The 24,311-nt window shown below is 38.6% G+C and overlaps 3 protein-coding genes across 3 annotated transcripts; 2 read left to right on the top strand and 1 right to left on the bottom strand.

Moving 5' to 3' along the window:
• The first annotated feature begins 291 nt into the window (after nucleotides 1–291).
• Nucleotides 292–4,832, top strand: LOC127424567 (DNA polymerase delta subunit 2-like). Its single transcript, XM_051669924.1, has 7 exons — nucleotides 292–407; nucleotides 489–703; nucleotides 843–923; nucleotides 3,223–3,371; nucleotides 3,460–3,587; nucleotides 3,875–4,446; nucleotides 4,567–4,832. Exons 2-6 carry the CDS (start codon nucleotides 686–688, stop codon nucleotides 3,955–3,957), a joined length of 459 nt encoding a protein of 152 aa, XP_051525884.1. The 5' UTR covers nucleotides 292–407; nucleotides 489–685; the 3' UTR covers nucleotides 3,958–4,446; nucleotides 4,567–4,832.
• A 1,957-nt stretch (nucleotides 4,833–6,789) lies between these two features.
• LOC127424559 (polyglutamine-binding protein 1-like) lies at nucleotides 6,790–10,469 on the top strand. Its single transcript, XM_051669911.1, has 7 exons — nucleotides 6,790–6,885; nucleotides 7,064–7,130; nucleotides 7,247–7,358; nucleotides 7,527–7,627; nucleotides 7,749–7,970; nucleotides 8,087–8,156; nucleotides 9,964–10,469. Exons 2-7 carry the CDS (start codon nucleotides 7,064–7,066, stop codon nucleotides 10,136–10,138), a joined length of 747 nt encoding a protein of 248 aa, XP_051525871.1. The 5' UTR covers nucleotides 6,790–6,885; the 3' UTR covers nucleotides 10,139–10,469.
• LOC127424542 (G-patch domain and KOW motifs-containing protein-like) lies at nucleotides 10,429–23,428 on the bottom strand. The gene is made up of 11 exons (XM_051669880.1): nucleotides 23,228–23,428; nucleotides 22,900–23,069; nucleotides 22,122–22,261; nucleotides 18,545–18,651; nucleotides 14,528–14,735; nucleotides 13,399–13,531; nucleotides 12,451–12,613; nucleotides 12,149–12,272; nucleotides 11,508–11,577; nucleotides 11,307–11,392; nucleotides 10,429–11,044 (listed from the first exon to the last, which is right to left on the bottom strand). The coding sequence occupies exons 1-11, from the start codon at nucleotides 23,410–23,412 to the stop codon at nucleotides 10,916–10,918; spliced, it is 1,515 nt and encodes a 504-aa protein (XP_051525840.1). The 5' UTR covers nucleotides 23,413–23,428; the 3' UTR covers nucleotides 10,429–10,915.
• Nucleotides 23,429–24,311: the final 883 nt, after the last annotated feature.

The following is a 24,311-nucleotide window of genomic DNA, read 5'->3' as shown; positions in this document are numbered from 1 at the left end:
CTGTCAATTTCTCTTTTTTCTTTCTCTCTGTCCTCGGCACAATCTTTTGCCCCAGCCACCTCATGCCAAATACATCAGCCAATCAGATGAGCTTATTTTGGAGGCTGAACTGCAGAGGATTAAACTAGAGGGCAACATTGAAACACCAAAGTGTGTAACAGGTGGGATGCAAGGCAGCATGATAAAATAAATAATCATGGTAAAATGATGTGCTTTATGTAGTTATGTATATTTACGTGGGCATGTGTCAGTCTTCAGGTTTTGTTGTGAATAGTACGTTCGTTATTTTCGGGTAGCGTAATTGCCATCATGGGTGCAGAGAAAAATGATGGTAAATTCACTGTTGAAGACTTCTGCATGGCTGACGTGCCTCCACAGACACCCAGACAACATCCCAGCTCAGACAGGTACATGTATGCACTTGACCCAACTGACCCAAGATCAGAAGTCAACATATCTTGCCTTCACTGTTTTTATGGTGGCTTCAGGTTTGTACTCCTTGCCTCTGGCCTGGGATTGAATGGCAGCGGGGCAGACAGTATGATGGGATTGCAACTTTTGGTCGACATGGTAACAGTGACCAGGGGGAGCAGAATGGAGCAGCGTCCATTGCCAGAGTCATATTAGCTGGAAACCTGTTGAGTCAAAGCACCCAGGACAAAGACTCAACAACCAAGGTGTGTAAATGAGACTTACGTTCCAGGTAGTGCAAATCAAACTTTATCAGCAGATTTAAACCAATGGCTGGGTCTAAGCGGAGGCCCACCAAAGATCACATCCTACTGCCGGCCCTGACTTGACCTTTGGTGAATTAAACTTATGACACTTTTCTCTATTTGAAGGCTAAATACTTGACTAAGAAGACTCAGGCTAGGAGTGTGGAGGCCATCAGGCTGCTGGATGAGCTTTTAGTGCAGCTAGTGGTGAGTGAGTGCTTTTTTTTTAGCACAGTAATAGTTGCAACTTTCACACATGAAAACCATTAAATTGTTGTAAAAGGGACAACATCTTAGGGGCCTGGGTAGCTCAACAGGTATTGACGCTGACTACCATCCCTGGAGTCGCGAGTTTGAATCCAGGGCGTGCTGAGCAGTGGCGGGCCGTGCATTTTAAGTCTAGGCCTTCAGTGTGATTCATGCCATTAAGAAAACACAGTTTCACAATGAATAAGACAACTTATGCTTTTGGGCATCATACATTATGTCGCAGCTAACTAGTAATACAAATTGACATTTTAAAAACACGTCCACGCATGAAAGCCAGAAATTGAAACGACACTTAATGCTCAAGCAAGCCTAATTGTAACTGCAGCATGACAGTTCTGTGAAATGAACGTCTCCCGAACAGACATTCAAAAATCATAGTTTTTCATATGAATCCACCAAGGAGGTCTATAATACCTGGAAAAATCTATCTAATAATATTTGCAATTTAAATATTGCTTGCAATACATTTCATTTCATCAGGGTACACGGTTATGCTGCATTCCATTCAAGTTGGATGTGGGATATTCCTACTTGATATCTCCGACCATTTCCGAGCATTCCATTTCCCGATATTCGGAACTGCAACACTCCCGTTAGCTTAGCAGGGGTTTGACTTTCATTACAGATGTCTCCTAGCAACCCAACTGATAAACAATACTGCAGCGCTAGCATTTGTGCTTCAGGAGTACGATTATCAAAAGAGATTATAATGTTTTATACACCTGTTTCTGCAGGCGTTTGTTAAACAAGCTTTAATAACATGTAATGTGGAAACAAACTCATTTATCGATATTACTTAATAAAGTGAATGTTTATCACTTACTTTGTATATCTCCCTGAGTGTCGACATGTTTGTGTGAAATCATGCCCCTGTATCTCGGTGAAATCGGAGTTGAGAATTTCTGCACGAGCCTACAAGTTGTAATTCTGACTTAAAGATGCATTCCATTGTACTTTTCCTAGTAGGAAGTTGTAAAATCCAACTTTCCGAGTTGAATGGAACGCAGCACTACTCAAAACTTGATCTGACACTGAATACTCAAGAAGCCTAATTTACACTTAGAAAACTCCTGATGTTGCTATAGCAATGCAAAAAGCACTTACCAATTTACTTGAAGTGATAATCAGTCCTCCTTTCCTGTTGAATAAATTAAGCAATCACACGGTCATGCAAAACATCTTGTGTTTTTAAATCCATAAGGATCTCTTTCTCAATGGCTATAGCTGCAGTGATGACAGTCGACTCCTCAGCAAGATCTCGCACTCTTCACTTTCAAATTACACTTAAAGTGTGATCGCGTCACTCAGTGCCAGCTAGAAGGCCTCGACCGGGACATATCCTAAAGATCACACCCACCAAGAACAAATAAATCAATCTGATTGGCTGATGAATCTGACAATCTGACATTTAGATGCACTGTTGAGGGATTCTGAAGAAATTCTGAAGGCCTGAGGGGGTGGAGCTCAATCTCACGCGCTGCTTCGGGCATGCGATTTGTGAAACAGTTGTCACACATTGCTTGTAAGCATCAAGGAATAAATTCTGACTGGATAAACTTTTAGTTTTTCTCTGTTTGTGTGTAGATTAATTAAGAGTGGAAAGCAGTTAAAAATACATAGGCAAAAAGGTGATTGAGAATGAAAGGATGAAAAATATGTATTTATTTGGCATGTTAGGCCAGCAGTGGGCCTGAGAAATCACAACTGGTGCTGAGTGACTCTAGCCAGGTCTCCTAAGCAACCAAATTGGCCCAGTTGCTAGGGAGGGTAGAGTCACATGGGGTAACCTCCTTGTGGTCACAATAATGTGTGGTTCTCGCTCTTGGTGGAGTGAGTGGTGATTTGTGCATGGATGCCATGGAGAATAGCATGAAGCTTCCACACACGCTATGTCTCTGCGGTAATGCGCTCAATAAGCCACATGATCAGATGCCTGAATTGATGGTCTCAGACGCGGAGGCAACTGAGATTCGTTCTCCGCTACCCAGATTGAGGTGAGTCACTACGCCACCATAAGGACTTAGAGCGCATTGGGAATTGGGCATTCCAAATTGGGGAGAAAAGGGACAACATCTCTTTCCAGAATGTAGCAAGCTTACTTTATAATTCTTACATGAGGGCATCCTTACCTTAGTCTAATATTGATCATACTGCTAAAGAAGTAGTGAAGGTTGTCACACTCTAAACCTGTTTTCATCTTATTTCCAACTTTTTCTGATATTTGATTTGTCTTTAGGCTTCTGTAACTGTGGATGTCATGCCCGGACAGTATGACTACACCCCTCCTCAACAGCCTCTGCACCACTGCATGTTCCCTCTGTCTGTGCCCTATCCCACTCTGCAGCTGGTCAATAACCCCTACCAAGCCGTCGTGGATGGCGTGCAGTGAGTGAAACCACCATTGATAATATTCTGGTTGTCTGTGATATGGAGGTATTGAACTGTAGTTGACAGTGCTGATTTGTGGTGTCAGATTCTTGGGCACAGCAGGGCAGAATGTCAGTGATATTGCGAAGTACAGCAATGTGGATGATCACCTGGAGATCCTAGAGACCACACTGAGGCTTCGTCACCTGGCCCCCACCGCTCCAGACACACTGGGTCTGGACCAACTCCTTAATCTGTTTATCTCTGATTTGATTGTTTAGCTAGTTTTAGATCTGGTCCTTTGTTAAAGAAATAATTCACACAACAATGACATTTCTGTTATAATTTACTCACCCTCATGTCATTCCAAACTCATAACTTTCTTCTGCAGAACACAAAGTGAGACATTTAATAGAATGTTGTAATTGCTGATTTCAATACAATAGCAGTCGATAGTGAATTGTTTAATGGTGAAAGTACCCAAAATCATCATAAAAATAGTTTTTTTTTTTTTTTTTAAGGTGCACTCAATCATTTTTTGTTGTCATCTTGGACTTATGCTGACACCTACAGGTCTGGATGCAGCATCTTTCAAACACAATAGTTTTCAGTGACCGAAAACACTGTAGAAATTCACTGTTCACAATCAGTCATGATTTATTTAATCCATGAGTGAAAAGTGAGTCTTATAGCAGGGCAGTTACTGAGATTAAACAAGTTGTATTTGGCTGGTCATGTGATTATAACATGGCATCCCCCATGAGGGGACCCGCTCCATGTAGAATAAAACCACTTTTATGAATTGAGTCTTTATCTCATGTGAGTGCTCATGATTTTATACATGTTTCAGAATTACTATTGAAATCATAAGTACCATTTTTTTTAATGAGGAAATAAATTACTGAGTGCACCTTTAAGCTTTAAAGGGAGTCACTCAACTGCTATTGTATGGAAAACTCTAGACTGTTCTGACATGTTCTGTTAACCTTTTAGCTGTTACCCGTTCTATCAGAAAGATCCCTTTATTCTGGAAGAGTGCCCCATGTTTACTTAAGCGGAAACGCACCAAGCTACCAATCTAAATGTATCACAGGTTAATGAAGACTATTTCGTAATTATATTAAATACAGTAATTCTAACAGATCTACCAGAATGTGTCCAGCCATTGTTGAAATTTGCTTGTATGCTAATTTCTGTCTTTTTGTCATCTCAGGACCTGAAGGCCAAGATGTTCTCCTGGTAGCTATACCAGAATTCAGCACTTCACAGACAGTTTTTTTGTAAACCTGCGCACACTGGAGTGTGAGCCAATCTGCTGCTCCTCATTTTCCACAGAGGATGATGAAGACCATGAGATGAACATCAGCCATTAAAAACTCACTTATCAACATTTGACACTTGTTACTGTAAACCTTTCTTAAACAAAGACTGGTTGCTAATATGTGAGAAAGTTCTGTTAATAAAGTAACCTCTTTTGCATTAAAACATTCTGTTCTTTCTCTTCAGTGGGTGTTACAATGGCAAACTGTTGTATTGACCTCATGTTTTGTGAAAGTGGTTTGGATATTGCTTGCATGGGTGTCACATTGTTTTAAAAATTGTAGGGGATGGTACGGTTGCCACCCGTCCTGTAAAATATCAGATCGTCCTGTATTTAATGATGAAATGATGCCTCCCGTGTTGAATCAATACGGGATGCGATTTGTCCCATATTTCAGCTGGACCGATGGCGTCACGTAAAAATTGTTCAAGATTGTTAATTTAACCTTGATATTCTTTGAAAATTTTGCCTACAGTGTGTAAGGGACCGTCTGAAAAGTCAATACATTGTGCTAAATGTGCTAAAACTGGAGAATGTGGTAAGGAACCGCCCGAAAACTTCAAAAGCTCTCCTATAAATATTTTACCCTATTAATTTGATAACTTGATCCATACATGTAACACTGTCAGTACTGAGATTTTGTTAGTCAGCGGATAAATGCATAGATCAGTTTTTTCACATGGTAAAGTTTTCACCTCTAGTTCAAGGAGTTCCGTGTTCTGATCCCCCCTAATACAACTTTTTAGTTTAATAATTGAAGATTGCATCTGTACATTAGTATGTTTATCATGAGTGGGCAGTGGGGGACACATTTGTTTGTGTTGTGCTTCGCCATTTAACTGGAAAGGAGCGCAAGTAGAACGTGCATCTGGTCTGAATGGATGAGAGAACATCTCACCGCCACTGATAACATTGCAAGGAGCACTCATTATAACAATATTATTTACATTTATAAGTATTTATAATCTGAAACGCAAACTTACGAGGTTTATGTTTCCTACACATGGGAAAACAGGAGATGCGAACCCAGGAGCAGCCTATATTAGAATCTTTATCATAATTTAGATCAACATAATTGTAATGGTTTCCACATCTTTGCTGAAATTTAAAAAAAATCTTAATGAATGAATTAATAATAAAGTATTATTCATGGTGCATTATCTTCAAAGCCTTTCATCCCCTTTTCTCCCAATTTGGCCAATTCCTACTACGTAGTAGGTCCTCGTGGTGGTGCGGTTACTCATCTCAATCCAGGTGGCGGACGACAAGACTCAGTTGCCTCAGCTTCTGAGACTGTCAATCCGCACATCTTGTTGCTCGTTGTGCATGACACCGCGGAGACTCCGCATGTGGAGGCTCATGCTACCCTCAACTTACCACGCACCCCACTGAGAGCGAGAACCACTAATCACGACCACGAGGAGGTTACCCTGTGTGACTCTACCCTCCCTAGCAACCGGGCCAATTTGTTTGCTTAGGAGACCTGGCTGGAGTCACTCAGCACACCCTGGATTCAAACTCGTGACTCCAGGGGTTGTAGACAGCGTCAATACACACTGTACTTGTTTTGATTATTTTGGGGGTTACCTCCCCACTTCCCCCCTGGATTCTACGCCCCTCACCACAATAATAATATAAGATACATTGCCAGACACAATATTTTCCATAAATTTCACTTCCTTTAAAACTTTACATGTTTTCAGTGCCCCCCTTTTCTCCCCCAAAAGGTATATATACACGATTCAAAGACATTTATAAAACGAAAGAAATTTGGTTTACAAAGAGCCCATTTTTTCTTGTGTATGGCATTTCCCTAATATAATAATCAACTGTACTTTATATTTTTCTTTACATTCCAGAATATCATCTTCAAAATAAAACAACACATCAAATACACTCATTTTTATCACACATCCTAATTTTCTCTTAATATAGGTTTCTAAATCCTTCCAAAACAATCTTGAATAAATACAACGATACAATAAATGAAGAATTGTTTCTTTCTCCAATTCACAGAATTCGCTGGAATATAAAATGTTCAATTTAAACCTTTCCAAGACATGGTTGTTAAAATATTTATATTAAAGTGAAAAGTTCCTTGGTGTGACGTCATTGCACATTTGCTACGTCATTCTTGTGCGCCCGGGATGCTTGTTTGGCTCGTTTCAATGAAACTTTAACCTGATAACTACATTTTGCGACACCATAAAGGTAAGTTATGGGTATGTATTTATTAATAAATCACTGTTTGTGTATTATATTGGCATTGCTGTGCATAGAAAGAACACGACCCTGTCCAAATCTGTTTTCAGTGTTTGGCAGCTCTGCACTATCCTCCATTCACAGATAGTTTATGGTCAATGATTGAGGTGATTTGCTCTTTTTTCAGATGCCTCTGCCTCCAGCTCTACTTGCACGTCTCGCTAAAAGAGGGATCGTGAAAAAGTCCGACCACGGTAAGATACTTCATGCATATTCAGCTTGATGTGTAATCTATGGGTAAAACAAAGCGACTATTGATTTCATTGGCTCTCATCATCATCATCATCATCATCATCATGATCGTAACCAGAAGCCGAAGAGGAGATCATCGCTGAAGACTATGACGATAACAACGTAGACTATGAGGCTACACGGCTCGAGAATTTACCCACCAATTGGTACAAAGTGTTTGACTCCGTTTGGTAAGGAGTTTCTTGATTTCACTTGAAGCATGTACAAAATAGAGAACAGTATAGGAAAAAAAAAATATAAGTCATATAAATAATATTTGTTGATCAGTGACCATATCGGCCAAACTTTCTATATCAGTGGGTCCCTTGTCAAATAAAATCCTCTTGTCTTGTCCTCAGTGGTCTTCCGTACTACTGGAATATAGAAACAGACTTGGTGAGCTGGCTGTCCCCCAATGACCCTGCTGCTGTCATCACCAAGGCCGCTAAAAAACAGAAAGGTAAGACGCAAACATCAGACATAACAAGGCTTTCTTGCTTCTGCCACAGTGTGCTTCCTCAACTGATTTTATTGAGACATATAAATGGTTGCAGCTTGTTTTTGTTTCGTTTGCTTCCTAGGTGAGACTGGACTCGACAAAGGGGACAGCCACCACGAGAAGCCAGAGAGAGAGAGGGAACGAGACCGAGAGAGAGACAGAGAGCGTGTTTGGGATAAAGAGCGGGACAGAGACAGGGAGGACGGACGGGATAGAGATAGAGACCGAGATCGGGACAGAGACAGGGATCGTGATAGACGAATGCGAAGAGAAGACAGCGGACCATACAACAAATCCAAGAGAGGTGGTTAATGCATGAACAGCCTCGTCAGATATACCAGATATACACTTTGTAAGGAAATGCCACACCATATATATGTCTCAACCAAATTATTAAAAGCAAACTTTGGTTTTTATTAGGAGGAAGTCGGAAACCGCAGCAGGAGGAAATGGATCCTATGGATCCCAGTGCCTATTCAGATGCTCCAAGGTAATGGCCATAATGTTTACATTCAAGGGCTTTTCCTACTACACTTAACCATGTGTTGAGTCTACTATTAACCCTGGGTTAACCCTTAAATGCACGGGTGTTTTGCCAAACATTACTACATACTTTGGGTCTTCAGCTACCCGGTACTTACATGTATAACTAATGAATTTACAAAATGCCCAGATATTATAACATTTTTAAAGCATTTTTTTCTAAGACATTTAGAAAATAAAAGCTCAGAAAATATTCTGTTAGGCTATGTTTTGTTGTTTTATTTTTCATATATCAAAGCGATATTGCAACAAATGATAGAACTGGATACAATAATTCCACGCTGAAACTTCATGAGATGCATCTGTCTGTCAAACAGATACTGAGCTACACATAACACACAATAGAGTCTAAAAAGACACACAACTTACATTATTTCAATAGTACAACTCAGTGACAATAGCCAAATCATACTGTTCATGTGTTGCACTTGCTATAGTTTACTTCCACGTTACAACAGTGGCACATTGAGTAATGTATAGTATGTATTTATACACACATAATACTGTTAATTCACCACCACTGCACAGAAAATGGACCTTATATAGTAGTAATTTGTATGAACATGGCACTCATTTGTCATGTAAAAAAAAAAAAAGAAATAGATATCCTGTGATAGTAAACTTGTATACATATGAAATCACACAAATATGATTTTGCCTTTTCTAGGCAGTTTATTAAAGTTGTCATATCAATATATATTGAGACACTTGCATATATCACTCACTCACTAAAGACCCTGTACACTTTTGGTAATTAGAAAAAAATCGTTATTTGTTTATTTTTGCAATTTTGGATTTTATTTTATTGTTAGACATTTTATATGAGAAAGGTTGAGGAATACTGAAGAAGTGGGGGTATAACTACAAGACATGAATGAGGCACAGAAGGTGGAATGAGGTCCCGGGTCACTTAAGACCCCAGTTATGCGTTTAAGGGTTAAAGGAATAGTAGAATAATAGAATAAAAATTCTGCTGTTATTTTCTCACACTAATATTACACCAAAGTGCAAATGAATAGTGACTCTGATCTGTTAAGCTCGAAAAGAACACAAAACAGTAAATGTAATTTCATACGACTCATGGATTATATTCCAGTTCTTCTGAAGTGATAGTCACTTTATGCAATGCACACAATTTAAGTAGTTATTTACTCTCAAGTCAATTAAATCATTAATAAAGTGCTTAAATTAAATATGGTGACAACTTCAAGTTATAAACGAGAACATTAAGCCTTATTGCTTCTCATAGAGTCTCGTGACTTTTTGCATTTTCCTTCTATTTTTTTGTTTTGTTTTTTTGTCTTTGTTTTTTTAGTATGTTTCAGAAGACATATCTTAAGACATCCAGTGCGGAGTTACGTGATGACCTTTCCACAGATGGACATGCAGTTATTTAAACACTTGTCCAATATGAAACCCATAAACATGCAAATAAAAATGTTAACCCAGCGTTTACAAATGTGTTGTGAGACTTCTAAATCTGACTACCCAGGATTAATTAACTAACCCATGATTAAGTATAAAAAATATGAAACAAGAAAACTGACCCTGGATTAAGCAATTTCATGTGTTAAAAAACCCATTGGAGTCTTTGGCCCCTTTGTCTTTATCCACTATTTTGAAGATTTACGAAAGCACTTCAATGACCTTCCATTGAAAATAGCACTGCTCTACTCATCGTGAACCTGTCATAGAGCTAATTTATTTAGAATGTAAACATGTTTCTTATTAATATTTGGTTGTGGTTATTTTAGGGGCTCATGGTCCACTGGCCTCCCCAAACGTAACGAGGCAAAGACAGGGGCGGACACCACGGCGGCAGGACCCCTGTTCCAGCAGAGGCCGTATCCCAGTCCTGGAGCTGTCCTCAGGGCAAATGCTGAGAATATAAGACGCCTGGAGGAAGACGATGATGATGATGATGACTGAGCTGGAATGGTGTCTATAAAGCCTTTATGATAGTTTAATAACATGTTGTAAATCTGAAAAGTAAAGGCTTTTTCATCCGTTTTTTTTACTCATGGGCCATAGCTTCATTTGTAAATATACCATGTGTTGTGTTATACATTTGAAAAACATTTGCAACTTTAGATTGTGAACATGTCGTGCATAGCAAACATTTTAATATTAAAAATGTTTTTGCATGTGTATTTAAGGGGATAGTGATGGTACAATAATTGAGGGATCAAGTCAAATGCATTTTGAAGGAACTTTAGTCATGATTTTTTTTTTTTTTATTAAAAGATAACATGTACAGATTCTTGCGGCTTGTGCGTAACTTTGTACATAAACTGTTTTATGACAAGAAATTGGGATCTTTATTGGACTATAACGAACTAAACTGGAGGGAAAGTTTACCATCCAATGAACTGGCAGTGAGATTCTCTTTTCCCTAATCACATTGGGTTGAAATATAAAAAAATCCCGCTCACATTTCTAAACACTAGACAAAATATGCTCATGTTTTCACCCCATCTGTATCAAAAGACCAATTATGTTTAAATAAGGGTCAAAGATTGCATTTACAAATACAACACAACTAACAAAATAAATTAAGTATTGGTTGTATTAAAAACGTGACTACATCTGATATATTGGTCACTAGCAATGTAGGAAAAAGCCAACAGTGACAAAAGTCGCCAACAGAACAGGTTTAAATGAAGAGCACTGGAGGATAAAGATGTATTGTGCCTTCCAAAAGACTTCTCAGTGCTCTGTTCCACCCACATAATGACGGATGGCGTCATAGTCGAGAGCGAACACCTGTTCTTCATAACGGTCCAGCTGAACCATGACTCTACACTTCTCTCGATCTCGCTTCAAGATGCGGCCCACCTGTGAAACACACTCTTATCATTTGCACTGTATACATTATGCATCTGGGGCAGAAATGCACATCTCTGAAGATGGATATAGGTAAACAAATGATGTCTGAAAGGATTTACAATTAATGTAGCTACAAAATGTCTTTTGGTTTGGCCAAACGTATCCTGTAAGGAAGCAATATTTAGATCCCTAAAATGCCACCTGGGCAGGCAGTTCACTAGGATTTGAAACACGGCTAAGTTGTACAATTCAAGTGAGCCAATCTGTATACCTGTCCTCTGTGTTCTCCAAGAACCACCATAATGAAGTCTGTGTCGTGCTTGGGCACAATGGTCTCGAGCATCTTCTGTCTAACATCTGAGCAAAATAAATGAGTAAAACTTACCATCAGTTTTCAGTCAATCAAAAGCTTCACTGTTGCATTGCCACTTTGCCAATTCACTTATAAGATGGACGTAAAACTCTGCCCTACCGTCCAGAAGTCTGCCCTCTTCTGTGCGACACACACAGGTGTGGGGTGTCAGGACGTCCTCAACTCTCATCTAAAAACACAAAGTATTCAAGCAAATTAAATGACAACTTCAATTACACTGCCAAGAAAAGGCACCGCATAGTAATAGTAATGATTCATTAATATAGAAAATAATGCTGAGAGCTCCGAAACAGTTTTTAACCATGCTCACAGCCATAACATTTACATGTGCATCTATAATCAAGCAACAATGGGTTTTTGGGTAGTCAAGCTACAGTCTTCTCAAGCATGCAAGACACAATGCGGAATCGAATCTCAGAAGTAAGGAAGCTGAAGAAGTGACAGATGTTTTCCGATTGACCTTTTGCATCATATGTGCAAAGCCAAACAAAAGAAGCCAGCCATCTGTCTTTTGGAACATGTGCACAACACTGAGGCCAGTTGTGGTCCGATTAACGTATGTTAACGCTAACTGAAGCCAATCTACAATCGCATGTTTTGCAAAAATCAGACCTGTACGATTTCAGTTGGACTAAGTGTTTGCATGACGTTTTAAAAAGACAAATTATTGTTTAAGTCCAACTGAAATCGAACTTTTAAAGTGCATGTAACGTACTGAGTATGTGGCAAGAGTTAAGTACCTTTGAGTTGTAGTATTTGCCTCCTTTGAATGATTTATCTATGAAACGCACACGGAGGTCCCTTTGCAGCCAAGACGGGGCTGGGGGGGAGGGCCGGGACTCCTTTGTCGGGGGAGGTTTATCTCTGACATCAAGGAGGAACAGTAAGTTTAAGCAATTAAAAAATTAAAAGATTAAATAAAAGAATATATTACAGAGCTATCCTGAATACATTTTTCTTAAGGGGTTTTCAGAAACACAAGTATGCGCCACGTTGGAACGATGTCACATTTAAAACGCATTATAAAGTGCTGACGTCTTACCTGTCTGCACTTGATTCTCTGTGTTTTCTTTTCTTCTGATCTCTGTCTCTGTCCTTCTCCCTCTCTCTGCCCCGATCTGTTTTTCCTCTCTCATCTTTGCCGTTTAACTGCTGTTCTCGTTCTTGCTCTCTCTCTTTGTCTTTGTGTGCTTTGCTAAGACGACCTGATAGACAAAGACAGATCACAATTTTCTGGTAAGTCAAGTATTTCATGTGTACAAACTGACATGATTAATGTGTTCCAGACCACAAAGCTTCTGTTTACTAAAAAATAAAGACCCAGTGATGTTTTGGGTTCAAATGTTTGAATCCAAACAGCTTGTTTTCCCACATGCTCAAATTGCACTGAACACAGTCAAGCTAGTTCTTAAATCTGCATTCAACTTTGATAAATGGTCTCAAGTCAGTTTAAAGACGATATGTCACCTATTTCTTAAAAATGGTCCCTGGTCTTATTGTGCATGACTCATCAGTGCACGTTTAAAATAAAATAACTTTCATAATGTTTGTATCTAAATGTAATATCTTTATTTCTCCTCTGAACACATTTATGTACTTTTTATGTAACCAAGGTCACGCAGGTGGGAGAAAAATAATTTTAACCAACAATATCATTACCAATTTAACAATCCAATCAAATCCTGATGTCTAAAATGTTATTTTCCCCCTGAATATTCTGTTTCACTCAGAAATGTATCACAACACAGATGTTAAATGTGTTGCAAATGACATTTCAGGTTGCCTTTATTGAATATTCAAGAGAAACTACAAATGGAGAAGCACCAGTTTAAAACATATTCGATTTGGGTCTAGAAAAGCTAGACAACTCTAGTAGTAATTAAAAAAAAGAATTTACAGATGCTATTATATCCATTAACACTATGCTCGAAAGCAGTTTGACAGTGTAAAGACCATAGACATACCAAATAAAAAGTATGAACAGACTTACTTAAGTCTTTGCTGTATTTATCGTACTCCTTGCATGTGACTAGTTTTAAAGAGTGCTGAATGATGGTCACCGTCTTGCCGCCAATGGCAAGTTTGACTACAGCTCTGGCATTATCTGGATCCAATCCCTCTATCTGTGACAGATATAGTGTGAGAGCAGATATGAGACAGAACGAGTAAGAGTTGAGAAAGGCAAAGCGAGAACAAATGAGAAAGACTGGTGGCTGACACTAAAACTATTCTATTACAGTCAAACCACAATGACAACTATTAAGCTTTGGGGGGTAAATCATATATATATATATATATATATATATATATATATATATATATATATATATATATGTGTAGGAAATCATGTCCACTTATATGAAATTGAAGACTCCAGTCATATCAGTAACCTTGTAAAAGCTGTTTTATTCTACATGGAGAGTCTGCACATGGGGGCTGCCATGTTAGTATCACATGACCAGCCGTATACTACTCACTTAATCTCAGTAACAGTCCTGTTATTTGACACTTTCAATCATTGATTAAAGTTATCATGGCTGAATCTAAATACTTAATTTCTACAATGGCATCTGAAACCGAAAACTATCGATTTTTTTAATAGACATGCTGCATCCATGCTGCTAGATGTCAGTGTAAGTCCAAGATGACACAAAGACCAAAGTTACTGAGTTGCACCTTTAAAGGCAGAGATGCTATTATTCTGACATTCGTCCGTGAATTTTCTCAAGAACTGTCCAACAACACTGACTCGACCAATGCCATGAGTTGGGGGCGAGACTACTAGTTTGATCAGCGGCCGTTTCAGTTTTGCAGAAATTACACACCTCAGATTTAATTTCCATTATCCATTGACAAGTTAGACAGTAGATTTTGATACTGACACAAGGGGGAGCTAACATCTTCTGTTAGCCATGTGGGCATGGTCACTGTCAGATAATCTCAAAATGGCCAAATATGGACTGATAAATCTGTCTGGTCGATATATTACCTGATAACTACTTGTGCTTCGCTAATAAGAAGACTTTGTTCTCCCATCTTACGTCATTCAAACAGTTCCAGCTCTTTAGCTGTTTCACATTGGTATATCAGTAATACGTCATGGATGAAGTTAGACTCACTTTTCCATACAGGTCTTTATGTGCTCCTGCCAGGACCAGCACACATCCTCCAGGTCCCAGGACCAGAGCCTCCTCTTCCTGCCCCCTCTCCTCACCAGGTTTAGGGGGCCTTTTTGGACGACCAGGCTCTAGGTCTTTAATGGCAGAGCGATCAGCACCCAAACCCAGTCCTTTAGGCCTTAGCTGATGCTCTATGGGCTTCACATCTCTAATGCAAAAAGAGAAGAAAGAGGAAATACAATTTTAAAGTAACAATTAAGACACATCTTTGTATGAAACACAAGCAATTTTTTTTTATTGTTTTTCAAGGTAAACGTGCAGTAGATGGGCATTTTTAACTGCTACAACGCATCTTGCCATTTTTTTAACTTGAGGGTGAGTAAATGATGACAGAATTTTCATTTTTGGGTGAACTATACCTTAAAGATGGCATGTCAACATTTTAACAAGTCTTAAGACACTTGCATTCTGTTCCATTTCGCTGTATTGCATCTAGCCGTATTTTAACTCAAGAATGCATCTGGAGTGAACGACTACTAACACAACCTCCCATACATTTGTGTGGCTGTACTCCACCCCTTATAAAGAACATTCCATGTATTTCCATGTTCATACAAGTGGACAGATGGGCCCTTAAGCACAAAAGATTAAAAGTGTGCAGCCAGTCTGTGCCAAAGATTCCCAGCACTGGTCTGAAATAATTCTTCATTGCATTTGACATACAATCATAATCTGCCGTCATTAATGTCCGCAGTCAGTACAATAATCCCAACACAAGGGAACATGAGCAGAAAGGAAGAGAGGGCCAAACATCACATATATTAGAAACTAGTGATGAAACTATAAAGATAATGCAGAGGTTGAAAATGAAAGATTGCAAAAGGAAAACAGCTATTTCAGGCAACACGTTTAATATGATTACATTTATGTATGGCTGAGAGTATTATTTTATTTTTCTTTAGATAAACTAGGTCAGTTTAAAAAACAACAACCATAGGTTCAGAAGAACAGGTCTGAAAAAGAATGTATCTTTCAAACAATGGACAAGTAATGAGACTACAGCTCATAAAAACAAACAAAATTATTAGTACAGATGTGCCATAAAAGGAAGATTTCAATATATTAAAAAAGGATCACATTTACAATTATAGTAGGGTACAACGTGGCTAAAGGCACCATGGGGTAAAAGGCTCCTTTGATTTTATTTTCTCCCAAAACAATAAATGGCAACAAAAACTACCACAGCACTTTCCTAAAAACCTGTCACTATACACTGGAAAATTTTCCTGTTCCATGAGATCTTTGCATGTAATGTCTAAAGGTTGATTTTGAGGTAGTTTGATCTCATTTTTGTTATTTTTTAAAATGTTGCAAATTTATGTAGCTAATGAAAATTCCTGAAATTAACATTAACATTAACATCAAAATACTTACTTATCATTTTCTGTTTTAAGGTCATTAAATCAAATATTTTTCAATAACTGTCCAATAAGTTAAGTGGGTGGAATAGATTTGTTATGAAAAATGTTCAAAGTGGGCTCACATTGACTATTAGAATACATGAGATGTAATAAAATGACAAATATGTGTGAAATTAACAGTAAATGGTTGACTTTTTTTTAAGTAGTTATTCTGAGAAGTATAATTTGTTAATTTGTCACTTTGTTACTCGTAAAAGCATCTTGCTGTCTCAAAATTATTTGCATTAGTTGACAAATTGTGCCCTACAACTATTGCCCCGGTATCTACACAATATCACTTTAAACTCCCTAGAGGCCTTTTTCCCCAAGTGAGGGGTAAAAAAGGGGTATCGTTTTAAAACTGAATTTTAATCGAAACAACTTTCCGTTATTATATCTTTTATACCTTCTATGTTGCTCCATCAATATTCAATAAGAAAAAATAAAAATAATTTTTTGACCTTGATACATTTTGTGACCAGAAAAGAAGCAAAATTTCCTTAAGGGGTGCCTTTAGTCCCATTGTACCCTATTGCTGCACAGTCTGGTGCACCTTGGGCAAATCCTTCATACTTTTTTGTATTTTTGAAGGAGATTTGTTAGAACAGTAGGGCTGGGTGATAAGACAATATAAAAGTGCCTATCGATGGAGATTTAGCTAAATCTTGTATATTGCGATATGTAAATACCCATGTGCAAGCTGTGTGCATACCTATCAGTGGGCAGGCCTTGACAGATTTTTTCCGGCATTGAAAATTTCTGCAAATTGGCATAATGGGCTAAAGCACAGAACTGGTAAGCAGAAAGTTGCCGGTTAGATTCCCACAGCCACCACCATTGTGTCCTTGAGCAAGGCACTTAACTCCAGGTTGCTCCAGGGGGACTTTCCCTGTAATAAGTGCACTGTAAGTCGCTTTGGATAAAAGCGCCTGCCAAATGCACAAATGTAAATTCAATGACATTCATCTTGTGTTTGGGGCTTCATAAGTGCTAAAAATGTTTTTCATTGCGCAGCTATCTCTGGAGCATGCAAGTGTGTGCACGTCTAGCGGGTTTCCTGATATTTGTGCTCCAAAGACAAGAGAATGCAGAGTGAGATCGCTCGTGCTACTCAATCTGGCTTCTTCAGATATCGTGAAGCAGACCACAAAACATAAGTGTCCCATTTAATTTAATTGAGTTTTTACCTTTAATCCTTTTTATGCGCTAAAATAAAGGGGTTTTAAACTACACTGTGGAGGTGAGAGATGGTGGAGCATTCGTCCGGAGAGAAAGTGGTAAGGGTGCACACACCTGAGCACAATATGTCTAACACCTGTTTCAGATTGCAGTGAGCAATGGGGAGAGCAATATAAGGAGAAACCACAGCAGAGTCTGAACAAGAGAGAGCCAGCGCACACACACACACACACACACACACACACACACACACACACACACACACACACACACACACACACACAAACAGCGGCCGCATGTGTCTCTCTCTCTCGAACTGGCATCTCCGACTCCCCTTTATCTCTCTCCTGTTGTTTATGAGACTCAGCGCCAACCGTGCACCCTCTTGGCCCGGCCACGCCCTCCTCCTCGTCACAGGCTCGTTTTACTGTGGATATAGATACTTGTCTACCTTTTTCCTCCAGAATCTTCACAAGGTCCTTTGCTGTTGTTCTGGGATTGATTTGCACTTTTCGCACCAAACTACGTTCATCTCTAGGAGACAGAATGTGTCTCCTTCCTGAGCGGTATGATGGCTGCATGATCCCATGGTGTTTATACTTGTGAACTATTGTTTGTACAGATGAACGTGGTACATTCAGGCATTTGTAAATTGCTCCCAATGATGAACCAGACTTGTGGAGGTCCACAATTTTTTTTTCTCTCAAATTTTTTGCCTGATTTGGCTTTTGATTTTCCCATGATGTCAAGCAAAGAGGCACTGAGTTTGAAGGTTGGCCTTAAAATACATCCGCAAGTACACCTCCAATTGGCCAATTAGCCCATCAGAAGCTAATTGGCTAATTGTCTAAATGCTTGACATCATTTTCTGGAATTTTCCAAGCTGCTTAAAGGCAGTTAACTTAGTGTATGTAAACTTCTGACCCACTGGAATTGTGATAAAGTCAATTAAAAGTGAAACAATCTGTCTGTAAACAACTGTTGGAAAAAGTACTCATGTCGTGCACAAAGTAGATGTCCTAAACGACTTGCCAAAACTATAGTTTGCTAATAAGAAATCTGTGGAGTGGTTAAAAACTGTGTCTATCATACAGTATATATAATATTCTGCTCATGTGGCCGAAGGTTCTGCCCAAAAGAAACAGGATTTGCTCAGCAATAACAAAAGTTAAAGGGAACATTGCTTGTATCCCTAAATGACATAAAGGAATAATTTAATTTCTAATCAAATTGAATCCAAGGGCGCTAGACAACCTGCCTTTTATAGACTCTAAATTCAAAATATTCCTTTCAAGTTGGACCTACTCAGTCCCCAATAATTTTAAATTACCATTTTAATTACAACTTAAATATTATTAAGAAAAAGGGAGGTGCTTACTGTTTAAATGTGCGTCCGATTCCCTCTCCTGCCTTCCAGCCCATTCCCTTCAGCATCGCCATCCCATAAGCCTCCACGGGAACACTATCATAGTCTGCATCTGTGGACTGAATGAGAATGGACATCAGTTCTCTATTTAGAACACACACCACACTCAAACATTACCACTGAGAAATCAAGCACAGGCTTATACACACAGACTTACAAAGCTATCAAAAATACATGCAGACACTGATATACAAACCGCTGATTAGAAACACACACCTCAACCTGCAGAGGTGGTAATAATTAGCTGAAATATTACAGCTTCTCCTAATGCGTTTAAACAAACAAGCTTTTTGATATGCGGTAGAAATCATTCATAATGATAATGAATGTGAACCGTGTTCAAATCTAATCAAGATAGCTTGCGCTCTCACAAAACAATTTACAAGTGATGGACTGGAGGTGTGTGTAGAGAAAGATTATGCAGAGTAAGCTGCTGCGGCAGGGGAGTTTTTCAACACTCATTTCATTAGGACACACCCTTATACTACATGCACACACACATACATACACAATTTAAATGTAACAAGAGTACAGCATGCGCAATGACCTTGAATTTCTCTGTGCTGACAACACATTTGGCCACATTACTGGACAACAGCTCGAGCGGTAGAGCTCCAGAACATACACTGATATAACACTAGTAAGTTAAAAAACACTTTGCAAATCCTTCATCAACTACAAATTCATTTTAATCCTCAGCATGTACACACACACTGATGTGGCCAAGACTTGCAAAAAACTGAGAGAGATCTATAAATAACTATTTTAGTAAATCTGTATCTTTATTAAGTATTGATAACAGCCATACCATAGCAAGCACAGAAAAGTGCAGTACTGATAAAAGCTATTCAAAACAAACATTTTACAGACTGGCATTTAAGGGATAGTTCACCCAAAAAATACAATTCTCTTATCATTTACTCACTTTCATGCCATCCCAGACGTGTATGACCTTTTTTCTTCTGCAGAACACAAACTGAGATGTTTAGAAGAACATTTCAGCTCTGTACGTCCTTTCAATGCAAGTAAATGGTGACCAAAACGTTGACGCTCAAAGGCAGAATAAAAGTAATCCATATGACTCCAGTGGTTAAAGCAATGCCTTTAGAAGTGATATGATAGGTCTGGGTGAGACACAGATCAATATGTAAGTCTTTTTTAACTATACAGTGCCAAGAAAAAGTATGTGAACCCTTTGGAATTAGCTGGTTTTCTTCTTTAATTGGTCAGAAAATGTAATCTCATCTTCATCAAAGTCACAAGTGTAGACAAACACAATGTGTTTAAGCTAACAGCACACAAACAATTATAATATTTCATGTCATTGTTGAACATATTCCATTAAACATTCACAGTGCTGTGGAAAAAGTAAGTGAACCCTTGGATTTAATAATTGGTAGATCCTCCTTTGTCAGCAATAACCTCGACCAAGTGTTTCCGGTAGCTGCGGATTAGACCTGCACAACTTTCAGGAGGAATTTTGGACCATTCTTCCTTACAGAACTGCTTCAGCTCAGCCATATTCTTAGGATGTCTGATGTCAATGGCTCTCTTGAGGTCACTCCACAGCATCTAAATTGGGTCAAGGTCTAGGCTCTGACTGGGCCACTCCAAAAGGTGGATTTTCTTTTTTTGAAGCCATTCTGTAGTGGATTTACTTCAGTGTTTAGGGATATTGTCCAGCTGCATCACCCATCTTCTAGTGAGCTTCAGCTGGCACACAGCCACCCTGACATTATCCTGTAGGATATCTTGATAAACTTGGGAATTCATTTTTCCCTCGATGATGGTAAGCTGTCCAGGCCCCAAAGCAGCCCCAAATCATGATGCTCCCCCCACCGAACTTCACCGTTGGAATTATGTTTTCATGTTGGTATGCGGTGCCCTTTTTATGCCATACGTAGTGATGCATGATCTTCCCAAACAATTCAACCTTAGTTTCATCAGTCCACAAAACATTTTTTCCAGTTACGTTGTGGAGTGTCAAGGTGGTTCTTGGCTAACTTCAGGTGCGCAGCAATGTTTTTGTTGGAAAGCAGCGGCTTCCATCATGGTGTCCTGCCATGGAAAACATGCCAGTTTAATGTTTTCCGTATAGTAGACTCATGAACAGAGATGTTAACCAGTTCCAATGATTCCTTCAAGTGTTTAGCTGCCACTTTATGGCTCTTTTTATTAACCTTACTGAGCATTCTGTGGTGTGCCCTTTGAGACATCTTGGCTGGACGGTCACTTCTAGGGAGAGTAGCCACAGTATTAAATCTTCTCCATTTATAGACAGTTTGTCTAACTGTGGTCAGATGAATATTTAAGCTCTTTGAGAAAACCTTGTAACCCTTTCCAGCTTTATGCAAAGGAATAAATATTTATCATAGGTCTTCTGAGATCTCTTTTTTGTGAGTCATGGTCCATGTCAGCAGATGCTTCTTGTAAACAGCAAACTCAAAATGTTTGAGTGCTTTCTATAAGTCAAAGTAACTCTAACCCACACCTCCAAACTTGCTTCACACCTTTTGACCAATACATTTCCATTACTTTTCCATGACTTTTTAAATATTAAAAATCTTGGCATAATTGGAAAAATATATAATAAACATTTAAATTTCCATGGCTTTTCCAGGCCTGAAATAGTTGTCCTGATAAATTACACTTGTCTCTTTACACAGCAAAAAATATATATTTTTTTTTGTAGTTAAGAAAACTTAGCCAATCAGAGAACACTCTTTGCCTTTCTGCCTTCATGTTTGTGTTTGTCTCACATGTGACTTCTGACATTTGAAGGAAGGGGTTTTGAAGAGACAGCCTAGGGTTGAAGGGATGGGAGCAGTCTAATCTAGAAACTAACTCTAACTCAGTGACTAAGTGAGCAAAATGTTGGGATTTATTACAGCACCTTTATCATTGAGAACTACTCAACTCATATTCACAGTATAGTAAAATTGTGTAGTCGTGGACACTACTACACAGATGCACCAATACTGCATACAATATAGTTGGTTTCAGGCAAGCAAATGTCTTTGGACACACATACAGGTCTGCTCTGATGTTGGCTGCTGCTGTAGTCAGCATGAGTAACAAACCAATGACACAGATCAACTGGACAGTCTTGGTTCCACTAGACTGCACACTGCTCTCTCATCCTGCCTTATAACCTCACACTCATTCCTTATCATAACAATCTCTAAGGAAGCTTTACATAATTTCTTCTATTTAATTTTATACTATTTGCTCAGCACTGTTATAAATATCAGACACCCTCTACAAGCCTGACAATACCTCAAAATGTGTGGATTTAGTGTCTAATTCTTCTCAGGAGACTAAGCATTGGCAGAAGCCATACAATTTTAAATATACTAATGTGTAACTCACACATAAGTATATTACCATGTTGATAAGCAACATTTATTGCTGGCTAGACAAATTAGCCCAGTGAAAACACAGGAATCTCAACTCTGTCAAGAACAGGGCTCTGTTCTTCCATAGTTCCTTTTATCCTCATATTTATTGTGCACCATAGAGACAGACCTACCGACTCTGGTCGCAATTCCACGTTGACTCTGTCTCCATCCTCAAAACCCTGAGGGGCTTGGTTCTGCATGAGAAGAGGAATGGCAAAGTTTGGATCCGACTGTGGCTCGTTCTTCCATCTCTCCTGATACCTTTGAGACTCTGCAGAAGATGAGGGACAGATTGCATTCATCTATTATTCTTCAAAATAACTTATAGTTGGCTACATCTTTACTACATTGACAGTCCTTCTGTAATAAAATTCCTTCCTCAAGAACACAATGATAGCACATGAGTCACCCCTTCTGGGTCTGAAACTGCTACCTTTCACTTACCAGCCCAGATCTTTAAACACCAAGCCACGCCACCCCAACCCAAATAAAATAAGATGTGTTGACTGTCATAATCTAGAATTGTTGTTGGGTAAAACTAGCATGTACTTTAACAAGAAATTACAAACTCAGCAAGGCTGTCTTTAAAACCCAAAGAGCTGACTAACTAAACATTTCAGGGCATATTGGAACACTATGACCCTTACAAAAAAGTACTGTGACGGTACGACTAATACAATCATGGTATTAGATATTATGATATATGCACAGGTACTGACTGATTGGCATGGTAAAATAACTTTGATTGTAACTATGGTACTACAAAAACCTAACAGCAATGGTAATGGAAATATATGTCCAAAACAGCCCATTGGCACTTTTAGTGGATGCATAAAAATGACGTCTATGAAGGTATCTCACTAGTTTTTGAAAGAGAGCCAAAGTCAAAATAACATATTATCAGCAGACCTTCGATGAGTTCTTTGACAGCTTGAGATTCCACCATGTCCACCTCCTGAGACGGATCTTTAGTCTTTCCTTCGCTGCTCTTGTCTTCTTTCCCCGCATCAAGCCGGTTCCAGCGGTTCTTATGGATCAGCGGGATGATCAGCTCCTTCGGTTTCTCCACCGGTTTGGTTCTGTAAAGACAAAAGAGACATGCAGGAGTTCATGCGTGCGCAGTTCACCTTCTCATAAACCTAATGGCATGTGAGATCAAAACAAAAAGTCACAATGATTTCAATTACATTATTATTCGCCAGTCTAGCACTGAAGGCTACATTAGCCTTCAACTCACCCTTTGAGTTCCTTCCCTTCGACTTCAATTAAAAAATCTCGCTCTTCTGCCTTTACAAGTTTCACCTTACTAAGTGTTTTATTAAAACCGAACGATATTGGCGCAGACTTTTTGCCTCCATCCTCTTGGCTAATAATATTACTCTTTAGCAATTCACGCTCCTGGTTCCACTCCGGCGACGCCATGTTTGTTGTGTTGTAGTCCCTGGAGCAGACCGCTGGTAAATGTAGTTTCATTGAGTGCTCAGTATCATACGCAGTAGGTTGAAAAAGACTACAAATTCCACAATGTAATATGCAACACAACTCAATCGCTTTTTTCTTAATTATTAGTTTTTATATTTTAGATAAAAATTATTCCCCAAGCCTGACAATAAATACACATAAATAATTGTTCTATTGTTATTATTATTAAGTTCTATTGTTTTATTTTTAATAAATCATAACATTAATTATTAATATTGCTAAATAATATCAGATTCTACTCACTTTGCAGTAATCCCTATGTTTGGAGACTTGTATGGATGAAATACGCATTACAAAGCACATTTTACCTAAAAATATATTCTTTTTAAATAAAAACTGTAGTTTTTTTTTTCTTTTATTTTTTTTCTCATCCATATGGTACTTTATTTTCTCCCAAAACACTACAATTTATTTTGAGACAAAATACGCCTTTGTCATTTTATGTTTTGTTCAAGGTGATTTAATCAAACGTTTTCAATACCATAAGCAAAAAGTGAGTATTTGGGGTAACCCCCTGTTGCAGGGGCTAAAGGCCCCCTATAAAACACGTTGCATTTTTTAAGTGGGGTGAATAGATTTGTTATGAAGAATGTTCAAAGTGGGCTCACACTGACTGATCCGATCACAATGGAAATGTGCTTGTTTATAGAATACTTGAGATGTTATGAAATGCCAAATGTGATTGAAATTAACATAACGGTTCATTCTTTTCTGTAGTAGTTATTTTGAATAAGCATTATATTAATTTGTCTCAAAAATATTTGCATGAGTTGACACATTTAAACCTATATTATTGCCCCTATATAATTACTTCAATGTACTATTTCTACTTCATCTAA

Source organism: Myxocyprinus asiaticus, chromosome 33 (assembly GCF_019703515.2).
Source record: "Myxocyprinus asiaticus isolate MX2 ecotype Aquarium Trade chromosome 33, UBuf_Myxa_2, whole genome shotgun sequence".
NCBI lineage: Eukaryota > Metazoa > Chordata > Actinopteri > Cypriniformes > Catostomidae > Myxocyprinus > Myxocyprinus asiaticus.
The sequence above is the reverse complement of the archived record's forward strand: the minus strand, read 5'-3'. Positions and strand labels throughout refer to the sequence as shown.